Source organism: Oryx dammah, unplaced genomic scaffold, assembly GCF_014754425.2.
Source record: "Oryx dammah isolate SB20612 unplaced genomic scaffold, SCBI_Odam_1.1 HiC_scaffold_17, whole genome shotgun sequence".
NCBI lineage: Eukaryota > Metazoa > Chordata > Mammalia > Artiodactyla > Bovidae > Oryx > Oryx dammah.
The window spans coordinates 25,022,179-25,034,865 of record NW_024070201.1 but is presented as its reverse complement, the minus strand read 5'-3'; the positions used below and the strand labels follow the sequence as shown (position 1 = coordinate 25,034,865).

At 40.5% G+C, this 12,687-nt stretch overlaps 1 protein-coding gene across 6 annotated transcripts in view; it reads left to right on the top strand.

Annotated features, from left to right (window-relative positions):
* The window catches only part of CADM1 (cell adhesion molecule 1), a 353,309-nt gene that overhangs the window by 279,050 nt on the left and 61,572 nt on the right, over nucleotides 1–12,687 (top strand). For all 6 annotated transcript variants that reach the window (XM_040258046.1, XM_040258045.1, XM_040258043.1 and 3 more), the window contains exons 2-3: nucleotides 5,618–5,764; nucleotides 7,313–7,465. In XM_040258046.1, the coding sequence (XP_040113980.1) occupies nucleotides 5,618–5,764; nucleotides 7,313–7,465 (300 nt within the window). The remainder of the gene's footprint in view (nucleotides 1–5,617; nucleotides 5,765–7,312; nucleotides 7,466–12,687) is intronic.

Below are 12,687 nucleotides of genomic sequence, written 5' to 3'. Positions count from 1 at the left end.
GTCAGTAAGAGTTTACATAGTTGCTATAGTATAAGCTGAATCCTGTTCTAACTGTGACATGCCCTTTTATTATAGACTTGACTGGAGAGACTCCCCCGGTGTAAATGAAGTGCTTTATTTATTAACAGCCAGGCGGCGGAGGCCAGAGCTCTCGGTGCTGGCAAATGCCGGCCATGCAGTGGTAATAAAAGCGTTCTCCAGGGGCAAAGTGTGCCGAGTGCTGAAAGAAGGAAGCAGTAGTAAACACGGTGTTTTACATTCAGGACAGATTCTCTCTCATCTTGAAGTGTGTAATTGTGTTCTGGATAAATTATGGAAATTAAAAAAAAAAAATCAGAAGTTGCTCATAGGGAAATCACCCTCTTTAAAAACAAGTAAATTTTCCAAGGCAGAGCCAGTAGAACCTTGGCAACAGACCCTGAGGTTGGCTGGTTGAAAAGTACAAGCTGTATGGGCTGGAGAAACTGGCAGAACTGGATTCTAACACCAGCTCGGCCACTTAGCTTCATTACATTAGACAGCTTATTTCAGCTTCTTCGTGTCTCAGGTCCTTAAAGTGGGGATACTGAAAACTCCAGGAGTTTGAGAAGAAAACACATTCAAAGCCACTAAGAAAGCGCCTAGCATCAGATGAACTTATGTTTCCTTCCCCCACGTGCCTGTGCCTGAGAATGCCGTTTCTCCTTTCAGCTCCTTGTTTGAAGATTTGCGTCATCCCGCAGTTCAGGCAGTTCTCTTGTTGGTGCAATAGATTCCAACCCAGCCTAGTGTTCTCCGTGATGCCATTTACATAGTGTCTGTAACTAAATGAGGTTTCAGGAAGGAATCCAGGAGTTAAGTCAATTGATGATTGAATTAATGGGAGATTTATGAGTCCACTGCATCCACTCCAGCCCGAACCACCTCAGCTGAAAAGGTCTTTAGTGATCATCAGAATAAATTTTAGCTTTTTTTCTGCTTTAGATAAGATGCTTTTTCATTCTTGTCATGAATATCTTGGCAACTTCTAGAGTACTATGGGAGACTTGCTTGTGAGTGAATGGGCCTCTCTAATGCTGAAGTTTTGTTTTTAGAATTTGTGGGGCAAGTAGGCATGTTAGAGGGAATTCAGTTGCTGGTATAAATTAAAACCTAGTTTGGTTCTGTCTCTTAAACCTCACCCGCATATACCAGTTAGCAGTCAAAAATGTCTGTACGTGTCAGACATTGTTCCACCCTTAAAATAAATTACCTTGCTGCTAACAGCTTTATTTAATGGCTACGGTTATATCGTGTGCCTGCTTGAAGCCTCCTTGATTTCTTTTGCCCAGAATATGTGCTGTTTTCTACCTTGACAGTATATCTGCTAATTGAGTTTTAGAAAATCAGAAAGGTTTTTTAAATGGATTATTTAAGAAAGGCACTAGAGTTGCCTGTTTGTATCCTTCTGCTACACATCAAATTGTGTTTTGTAACAACCTAATTGTCATGATATCTATGTCAAGGGGAAATTTATCGAGTCACAGTACATCCTTCTGTTTGGAAGAAATATTTGAGGATGTGAGCAGAAATTATTTTTACATAAAGGCTTCAGGCGGTTAAGAGGACTGACATACATATCGTATTTTCATCACTGTCATTCACTTCCTTTGCCTCCAATAAATAGGTCATTATTATTCCATTGCAGCCATCTTCTGATGCTCCAAATATGGAGCTCTGTTTAATATAACTACTGTCCAACTGACCCGTATAATTTATTGGTGATTTTTACAGACCAGTACCCTTGGGACACCACCATCCATCAAGGCACTTTGATATCTTTCAGCACTTATAATTTTTTAGCATTAGTATTGTAACCATGTTAACATAGCTAGGAACTATCATTTTCTGAGACAGTGGACTTTAGGTTGGTCTTAGCAATTTCATAAAAAAAAATACAGTAATGATGATGATACCGCCATGGATTTGCAGAGCATGTTATGTTCCAGAGCACAGCAAGGGCAAACATTTGCAGATGGCAAAAATTTTACCTGAATGATTTATTCAGTAATGACACATTAAAGGGATCTGATCTTATATTACTTAATTGTAAGTAATAAATAAGAATGTTGAGACTTTTTAAGAAATGAACAAAGAAATGAAAACTCCTCTGGTTCTGTTGTAATACTTATCGTGCTTAAAATACAAAATCACGGTTAACTCCTCTGCTTCCATCTCCTTTGCAGATGTTTCATAACCTTACTATGAATACAGACCAAATATACTAGGGTTCTGAGTAAAGACTAAAATTAGAGTGGATAGTTATTTCCGCAGAAACCATCCCCTTAGAGCATAACTGAATTGCAGTTGGCTTCACGTCCTAGTATCTGCGATGGTGTGTGTGTGTGTGTGTATGTGTGTGTGCTCAGTCGTGTCTGACTCCTTGCAATCCCATGGACTGTAGCCCACCAGGCTCCTCTGTCCATGGGATTCTCCAGGCAAGAATACTGGAGTGGGCCATTTCCTACTCCAGGGGATCTTCCCAACCCAGGGATCGAAGGCACCTCCTGCATTGGCACTGAGCCACCTGGAAAAGCCTCCTGCATGATGTAGTCAGGATCTATAAGGCCGAAGGGATTAAGGCCTTTTGCTAGATAGCTTTCCATGTGTTCCTTTTGTAAGTTGAAGATTCTTATTTGTTGCTAATAAACTTCCTTGTGGTAGAAGAAATCTCCACAATCCAGCAGACCAGTTTGGCATTCTGATCTCAAGGCAAGTCCCATGACTTGACGCTGTATAGCATTGGAATCATGCAGTTTAATGTTTCCTTAATTTTTGTACTAGATTGGGTTATCAGAGGAAATAGGGCATTGTCCTTTCTGTACAGACCTTCTCAAGGGCCAGCGAAACCGCCATGAAAAGCATGCTGGATTGGCAGGAATTCCCTGTCTCGTTCTGTTCTCAGATCTGGGAATAAGCTGCTCCCTCCAGCTGGGTTCTAAGTTCTGTGTTTGTCACGGTAATACACCGAGGGAAAAATAAGCGTCTCTCCTTTACCTCTGATCACTCTTCCTCTCTGTTGTTATTCTCTCACACTCTTCAACCCACTAAGCCTTCACTGCTGGATCAAGCTGGGGAAAATTTACCTTTTTACTCGCTACAAGCCCTGTGGGCCTCGTTCTCACACCCAGGTTAATTCCCTGGATCAGAGGCCTCAAGGTTGGGTTTCATTTTGGTTTGCTCCTCAAGCATCAGGAATTTTTGTTTATCTGTGGCTCTAATAATTTTTTTCCCCCTTATCCCTCTAGTTTCCTCTTTTCTAATCCTCTCCCAGAGGCTGGTCTATTTCTAGTTGGATTTGGCTTAAAGCCATCTGAGACACCCCTTCTCATACTTCCCTACTGTGTCCTGCCAAAAAAGGATCCTTCAGCAGAAATATGATAGCAGGTGGAAATCCTCTGTTTACTCTAATTGCACCTCTGTTTATGCGGTCTCACTTTTTTTTTTAGAATAGTATTTATCTTTGACCTTTGTTTCTTAATGTGACAAAGTTTTTTTTAGAGAGTGAATAAGCCGCCCTGAGCTGATATATAATTACCTAGAGTAATTGAGTGCAGGGATCATGAGCTTTCATTCTTGTATTCACACCACTCCCAACACGTATAGTTGCTTAGTTGGGATCTGACATCTAGAGAAGGGATGATGGTGATGATAACAGCTCCCATTTATTCAGTTTTATGAGAAGCCAGACACAGGGCCAAATGCTTCACATTTATTATCTTTCTTAATCCTCTCAGCAGCCCCGTGAGATAGCTTTTCATTACTGTTCCCATTTTGCAGATGAGACACTGTCTCAGGGACTTGAAATAGTTTACCTAAGATCTTAGAGCTAAAGCAATCTCTCCTGTCCCCTTCCTGATTGGCCATCATACGTATTGCCTGTACCTACCTTTTGTTCTGTAAGTGGGGATTAGAGATCAGTTTTCACCAATACTGCAGCTTCTTACAGGCTGGGACCATGTCATGTACTTCTGTAACCCCTGCTATGCCAGATGCAGAACTGGACATTCAGCATTATCTCATCTTTTGCTTTTGAAGTCTCCTCTCCTCCTACCTGTGCTGTGGGTCATTTAGGACATTTCTGAGGTGCCCTGGCTGCTTCACTTGTCTTAGAAGCAATAAACTAGAGCAGATCTGGAGATAATCCAGGTATCAGTGGACTGAAAGCCTAGACTTTAGGAAATTTTCTGGGGTTTCCCAGGTGGTAAAGAATCCACCTGCCAATGCAGGTTACACAAAAGACTCGGGTTCGATCTGTGAGTTGGGAAGATCTCCTGGAGTAGGAAATGGCAACCCACTCCAGTATTTTCCAGTATTTGCCTGGAAAATTCCATGACAGAGGATCCTTGCAGGTTAGAAACCATGGGGTTGCAAAGAGTTGCACACAACTTAGCCACTGAACAACAACAAAGAGATTTTCTAACTGGCTGGAAGAGTGTAGTCTGTAGAGAGGACCTGTTTCAGGATTGCCTGGGGCTTTGGGTGAGTCATGAAGAACAGCATAACAAACTGAACTGTAAGCCTTCCTAGGATTTTATTGAGATTCCAAAGAGTCATAGTCAGTTCACCCCTACACAATGCATAACAGCCTATATTCTGAGAATCTTGACATCCACTAACAAGGTGAGATTGTTTACTGAGCCCTCCCTCCTACTTCTGTTAAGTGGCGCCTTGAGTTTTCTGTGAGATGACCAAATAGCTAAAGGATGTGAGGAGGTTGAGTACAGTCATTCCTTCGTATCCACGGGGGATTGGTTCTAGGTTCGCCATAGACACCAAAATCTCAGGATGCTCAAGTCCTTTGAAATGTTTACTTTAAGTCATCTCTTGGTGACTTACAATACCCAGTGCAATGTAAATGTTAAGTAAATAGTGGTAAATACACGTAGTGAAAGTGAAGTCAGTCGCTCAGTCGTGTCCGACTCTTTGCGACCCCATGGACTGTAGCCTACCAAGCTCCTCTGTCCATGGGATTTTCATGTAAGTACTATATAAATAGTTGCTAGTGTATTGTAAAGTCAAGTTTTGCTTTGGAGAACTTTCTGGAATTTTTTGTTTTCTTTAGTATTTTCTATCTGTGCTTGGTTGATTTACAGATGCCCAACTCTCAGATAAGAAAGGCTGATATCTGTGTATTTCCCTTACTCCCTTTGTGAGAGCTGCCGTCCCTCATGACAGCCAATACTCTGCTTTCCTTAGCTCTCCAGTGTACACGCCGCAAGTAAAGACACCAGAGGCTGGAGCATGGGCATCATAACTTCTGGGAGCACATTGATTCCAGGCTTCGTCGCATTTTGCCCCTAGATCTATCTCAGCTTAATAGACTCATTTTGTGGACTATGGAGAAAGGTGTGCAAGCCTTGGCAAATGTTGCTGTTTATGTCTATCTTCTATTTGGGTCATGCGGCTTGCAGAATCTTGGTTCCCTGACCAGGGATTGAACCCAAGCCTTTGGCAGTGAAAGCATGAAGTCCTAACCACTGGACCACTAGAAGATTCCCATTGTGTCTATTTTCTAATTTGCTTCTTGTTTCTAATTTTAATTGATCCTATTAACTAAGTTTTAATTGATGGAATTTTTTTTCTCCTTTTTTTAAAGGTGATGGACAGAATTTGTTTACAAAAGACGTGACAGTGATTGAAGGAGAAGTTGCAACCATCAGCTGCCAAGTCAATAAGAGTGACGACTCTGTTATTCAACTACTGAATCCCAATAGACAGACCATTTATTTTAGGGACTTCCGGCGTAAGTTTCTATCTCTATAGCATTAGATGACAATTTTTTTTCCTACATGTTGTCTTGATAAAGAGATTGAGAAGGCCTTCTTTTTTTTTTTAATTTAATGTTAGATGCTTAAAGTTTAATCAGTTCTTCAGAGGGAAGAAGAGACATGCAATCATAATCTTCCTACTTAATAGAAACCTTGAATGGTCCTTTTTAAAAGTAAGGCAGTCTTCCTTTGCAATAGGAATTGATTGTAGTAATTCAAGGTGAATTGCAATTGAGTCCCAAATACTTAGCTGACACAAACAACTCAAATAGGGCTAAGCAAGGAAAATATACCATTCTCAAAGGTAATCTGTTTGAAGACTGAAGTTTTCAAGGCAATCTGTGCCCATAAAGACAAAACCAAATCTCCTGTCATCTTAGCCTATGGAAGATGGAGGTGCCCATGGGCTGAAATCCTTCCAAATATAAGACCATGAAAGCCAATAATTGAAACTTAATTGTATACTGTAGCAGTGGCTCACATGGGTGCCAGGGCTTGGCAAGAGCAAGAGTCAGGTCTTTCGAAAGATTGCTGTTGAGAGCACTGCTGCCTACAAAGCGAGTTCGGACATGTCGCTTCCTACCTGCTTTTCTCCATTTTCCCCAACGCCTCAGAACATTCATGACCTGTGGAAAGAGTCGACAAACCTAAGGAACATTAAGGGGATGAAGGAGAGTAAGAGGAGAGAAGCCAGCTTCTCATTCTGAGAATGAATTTTTGTCATTAGGATATACTGATCTAACCTTTATCAAATTAATAAAAGGATTTTACATGAATGTTAGAAATCAGTAAAAAGCCCACATATGTTATTTTTGTGATGACTCTGAATTCCTACTTTATGCCTAATCGGTTTCATACTGTGAAGCTGAATACAGATAAGAACAGGGTCAGAGCTCAGGGCCCCCTGAGCCCCAGGTCACAGACGTTTAGCAGCTCTGCCTCAAATCACATCAAACGCAAAGATGCGTCCCGGTTAAATTGGATTGTTTTGCTATAAAGTTTTTTTTTTTTTTTAATGATTTTCATTTTGCTTTTGAAATTACTAATGATTTTTTTAAATTTTTCTCTCATAACATTAGGACCTCTATTTCTTTTAAGGCCTCAGATTTTTAGAGACAATTTAAAAGCCCGTGAGTTCTACTCCCTGAAATTTCAGTGTCCAAAGGGGCCCCCTGACCTGCTCTTTCTTCCTGTTTTCATTCTGCCTATCTCTGATAGAAGATTTGAAACAATTTATGAATACGTGCTCAAAACTGACAGCAAGAGGTGTGTGTGCAAGTGTGTGTGTGTGTGTGTGTGTGAGTTTCCTTTTCCAGCAGGGATGTTTGCTACATGCAGACAATGCAGAAACCCTAAATAGGAACTCAAGAAGGACAAAGTAGTACCCACCAGGTGCAGAATGACTTAATCCGTGTGTCTACTCTGTAGCTGACTTTCTAGTCCCCTGGCTTTTTCCTCCCCTCCGGAAGGCAAATAGACAGTCGTCTTTCTCACATTCACTAACTCTGTGTTTTGTTTCCCAGCTCTGAAGGACAGCAGGTTCCAGCTGCTGAATTTTTCGAGCAGTGAACTGAAAGTGTCGCTGACAAATGTCTCCATTTCTGATGAAGGAAGATACTTCTGCCAGCTCTACACTGACCCCCCACAGGAAAGTTACACCACAATCACAGTCCTGGGTAAGGAATGCATCAGGGCTTGTCCTAGGAGATGAGAGGGGTAGCACTTACTGCCAGGTGGCTTCCAGCAGCTAGGAAAAGGTTAATGGTAAATTTTACGGTTTTAGGAAGACTCACCGCCCATCTTGCTGAATTTTAAAAATAGCCTATTTTACCAAACACTCTAAGGAATGGCAATCAGCAGGCTTTATAGATTCCACCTGCTCTTGGGTTTCAACCCTCAAGCTTCAGAAGCAAAGATCAAGAGAATTTAGAGCCCTCAAATGAATCACCACATGCAATGTCATTGCTTCTAACTTCCAGGATTTTTTTTTCCTTCTGTGCAGAAGAGGGGGTGATGAGCTCCTCCATCTGCACCCTGTGGCAGAGCTCTGTGATGAAATCCGCTTAATGATTTTTCCTTCTGAGTTACATCTCGTTTAATATTGTTGATCTCCTTTTCTTCGGCTTGACTTATTGCCTTGTTTATTGCTCATACTCAAGATGATACTGTAAAAATCATACCCCATGAACACATACTTTGCCACAAATTGCAACCACTGGACATAAAAGAATGAAGAGCTTCTAGGGAGAGAAGGCTGATACTAAGCAAGGACTGTGGACTGGCTGTTGGGTACACTTCTTCCTCTAACAAGTTGAGTGTCTTCATTCAGTGGTCCCCAGCCTTTTTGGCACCAGGGACTGATTTCGTAGAAGACAATTTTTCCATGAACTGAGGGTGGAGGGGGATGGTTTGGGGATGATTCAAGCACATTGCATTTATCGTGCACTTTAGGGAGCCTTCTCTCCCTAGAAGCTCTTGCCCTTTATTTCTAATCTAATGCTGCCACTGATCTGACAGGACATACCAGTCCACGGCCCTGACACTGGGGACCCCATCTTCATGTATGATCACTAGGTTGTGACTTTCAGCAGAATCCGGTAGCCACGTTTCCATGTGTGTGTTTTGACAGAATGAGCAGATATTCCTGTGGTAAAGGTGGTCTGAATTAGTCACCTTTTAGACAAATATATGCTCCAGTACATAACACCAGCTGTTTTTGAAACTGAGTTTTCAAGGACGTACATATAACAAGAGACAATATCTCTGATTTACACCTTTGGGAAGATGATGAATCAAAGTCTATTTGAGGCAGCAGACTGCAGCTTTTCAGTGTAATGATATGAAGATTAAAGGGGGAAGATAAATATGAAGGACGTTTTTGCTTAGTGTGTGTGAACATATATGTATTTATGGATGTATGTATTCAGCTGCTGCCTCATTGCTTTATTTAAACACAGCTGTAATAGGGAGCATTTTTTTAAATTCATTGAACTAAGACCTATCCCTAATGCTTACATATATGTTATTGATAAGAGGAACACTGATTTTAGAAAGTCGTGTTTTATGTCCAGCCATTCTTCTTCCTCTGTGGTCTGTGTTTGATGGTGTATATATATTTATCTCTAATTGCACCTTTGATCCCTTTTAGACGGACAGAAATAGTAAGTGTGGAAGGTTTGGCTGGGATGACTATTTTGGTATTTGGCAGATACACCAAAAGTTTTCAGTAGATGTCTTTGTTTGCTTATTGGAGTAAGTCATTAGCTGCCTAACCTTCAAACTGACCATATTCCCTTTGACCCACCATTGTCTATGGCATGCCCACAGAAGAAAACTAGATGGAATATACTTAAGGCATTTTGAATTTTCAGAATGTTTTGTTTCATATACCTTTAAGTATGAATGTCTTTATTCAAAGAAAGAGATAGCAATAGATGTTAGCCATCTTGCCCAGGACAAAACACATGGTGAGAATCAAGAATTTTAGAGTTTGAAACAGACCTTACTCTTCTGGCTCATAGCCTCTGGGTCTTCTAGTCTAGGTTGTTTTCAATAAAATCCTGAATGTTGCTGTTTCAAGTTTTCCCTCTGAAGGTGACATATTTTGTTTGCAGGAGTGTATCTGGTGTTTGGCAAGCAGGTCCTGCCTGTCAGTTTTCAGTACTTGGTACATTTGTTCTCAGACCCACTGGATCGGTCCAGTTGGGCTGAATACACCCAGCACTAGACTTTTGAGAGGCATTATGTCTATAATTCTTTTGGAGGTCTGCTTATTCTAGAAGTAATAGATTTCTTGCTTATATTGTATAGAAGCATTAACTTAAAGGTACTTGAACGTAATACTGCTAGATGCACCTTTTGCATACATTATGTGTTCATTTAATATTCCTTCCATTGAATTTATTCTAGGATTCCTTGATGGAATCAAATTGTTATCATCAGTGCTTGAGTCTTTCATATTCCAAAATCTGACAATTTGCACTGATACTCATGTATTCAAAGCTTCCTTCTAAGGTTTAGCATTTTCAGATATTATAATGAATGAAGAATGATCTATTAGCATCATCTTCATTTCTATCTGTGGTTCTCTGAAAAGGACCCCATATGTACTTACACAGCTGTCAAACTTCTTGATCGGTTGAAGATGCTCATTTTAGTACATGAATCTTTATTAGTTGCTTGAAGCTTTCAGCATAATTATAAGATATAGAGATGGGGATTTGGTAGTTACTATTATGTTTATTATCTTACCCCTGTGAAAACTTAAAACTCTTCTATGATATTTTACATGCACTTTGGTGCCTTTTAGGATATTCATCCACTCCTTCCACTTGTGATGAGTTTGTTCCTGTCTCCAGATCATAGTGCTGTTGCTTAGTCATGTCTGACTCTTGGAATTCCATGGACTGTAACCCACCAGGCTCCTCTGTCAGTGGGATTTCCCAGGCAAGAATACTGGAGTCACCAGTTCCTTCTCCAGGGTGTCCTCCCGACTCAGGGACTGAAGCCATGTCTCCTGTTTGGCAGGCGGATTCTTTACCGCTGAGCCACCTGAGAATCCATAGGCATCGTAGTGTAGGACTCTCTTCATACTGCTGTTCATAAGAGGAGATGAACAAGAGAAAGAATATACTGCTTTATGATTACTATAGTTACTGATAATAATCACTAATATTATTACAATCCTGTCCTTCTAAGATTAGTGTTCACTCTTAAGATTCCAGGAACAGGAGAATCTAATTATTTTAAAGGGTCTTAGAGTGAGATTCCACGTACTGATCAGCTTTAAGGCTCCTCTTTTGTTGTAATTAATGTGGCTCATCTTGATATTGCTGATTTTTTTTTAATGTTGTAGGCGTAATGTTTATAATTAGCACTCATAGATTTGAGGTTAGCTAAGAAGAACCTCGGCATTTCTCTGCTATTTTCTAGTATTTCCCTCTCTGTGGCTTTTATTTATATTTACATCTCTATGCATCTCCTTACATATATCTTTGGTTATTTTCATTAATGGCTGCAGTTTTTACTAAATGTGTCTGTTTAGTGTACCATGTGTAAGTGTATTCTCTGGTTAGTAGCAGTTTTAATTCATTTTTCCTTATAAATGGATTTTTATACTTTACTAACCTCTTTCATATTTGAATAGACATTATGAAGTTAAAGGGAAAACAGGGGAGAATGAATAGACCAAAATAAACTTTAAAATTTTCTTGTCCAAACCACATTTTCCCCCAAAATATACACTTAAATCACCTCATATTTTCTAACGCTTTCTTGCTTTAAAAAAATCTGAAAGAAGTCAACTTCATAACTGATATCAATGAACCATTCTGACTCACATTATTGGATTTTATTTTGTATTTGTATACCAAACAACCCCTACTATACTTGACTGTTTATTCTTCTAAACTTAGTAAAAATCAGAAATACTGCTCACAATCTTGAGAAAACTATTTATAGACTTGGAAACAGTCATTCAGCCATTTCTCAGGACGTTCTTCTCAACAATAAACAAGTCCTTTATTTTTCTACACTGGTCATATTTTCCAATACTTTTGAAGTTTTCCACATGTTTACCTCACCTGTCAAGGAAAAGATGATGTCAGCTCTGCAGAAGCAGCTAGCATTGGTACAGGAATTACCAGGAAGGGTTAGGGAACTGTAGATTGTACCTGCTGCAGTCGAGGAAGTATTAACATGGATAATACTAAACAATGGGTGATCCAGATAAGGACCTATTTGCTGCCAGTCATGCTCTCAGCCCCTAAACAAAATCTAAGAGACATTGGTAAATTTTCCTCTGGCCTAATTTATATGTTTTTGTTGTAATTTAGTCACTAAGTCATGTCTGATTCCTTTTGTGACCCCATGAACTGCAGCCTGCCGGGCTCCTCTGTCCATGGGGTTTCCCAGGCAAGAATACTGGAGTGGGTTGTCATTTCCTCTTCTAGGGGATCCTCCTGACTCAGGGACTGAACCCATGTCTCCTGCACTGGCAGGCAGATTCTCTACCACTGAGCCACCAGGGAAGCCCTGATTTATACCTGCCCCTCGCCATGTCCTTACTTTGAGTCCCTGGATGTTACTGGTAATGGGAAAGAACACACACTCATCCTTGTGCCGATCTCCAGCTGATGGAGAGGATTAAGTCCTGCTTTCACTAGGAAACACCGCTGAAGGTGAATTGTCAGTGGCGGTTAGAAGGAGCCTGTGAGGAGGAGTCTTCAGCATCATGAAAAGAAGATGACGGGAAGATACCAGGAACACAGAGGAAACAAATACCTGACAAACAGTGTGTTTGAACCTTAATGCCATCAAGACCCTGTCGATATTTGCTGGAACCTTTCAACAGCTCCTGGATCTGCTCCCCTCGGGAAGATGACCAGAGACTGTCTAGGTGTTTTTCCCAAAGTTATCCATGCACGCTGGAATTGTTTTCATCCCTCTGTTTTATTTCTGCCTGGACCTTGAAAAGAATTAATACTGTTTGACTTCCATCCCTACATTTGTTGAGAAGACATTCCTAACTCTTTTACTCCTTACTGAGTCCCTTTTTGTCTAAGCCTCTTATTCTCTTCCTCACAGCTCACTGAGACCTTATTTTCCTTAGGCTCAGACAATCTTTTTGTCTGACATTTGCTCTAACAATAACATTTTTTTCAATATTCCCATTATACTTCACTCAGAATTTAGCAGTATTTGTTGGCCCTACACATCTAGTCCCTCTTTACATCTCTTGTGTACTCCACATCAGCCATCTCGGTACGTGTAATGAAAATCTATGACCTACCCGACTGTCATCTCGGAAGACTAAAGTACACTGAAGAAATAACTAGCTGAGGCCATCCCATTCACCTTCTGTCGCTTAGAATACTGGCAGACATGCAGCTCCAAACTG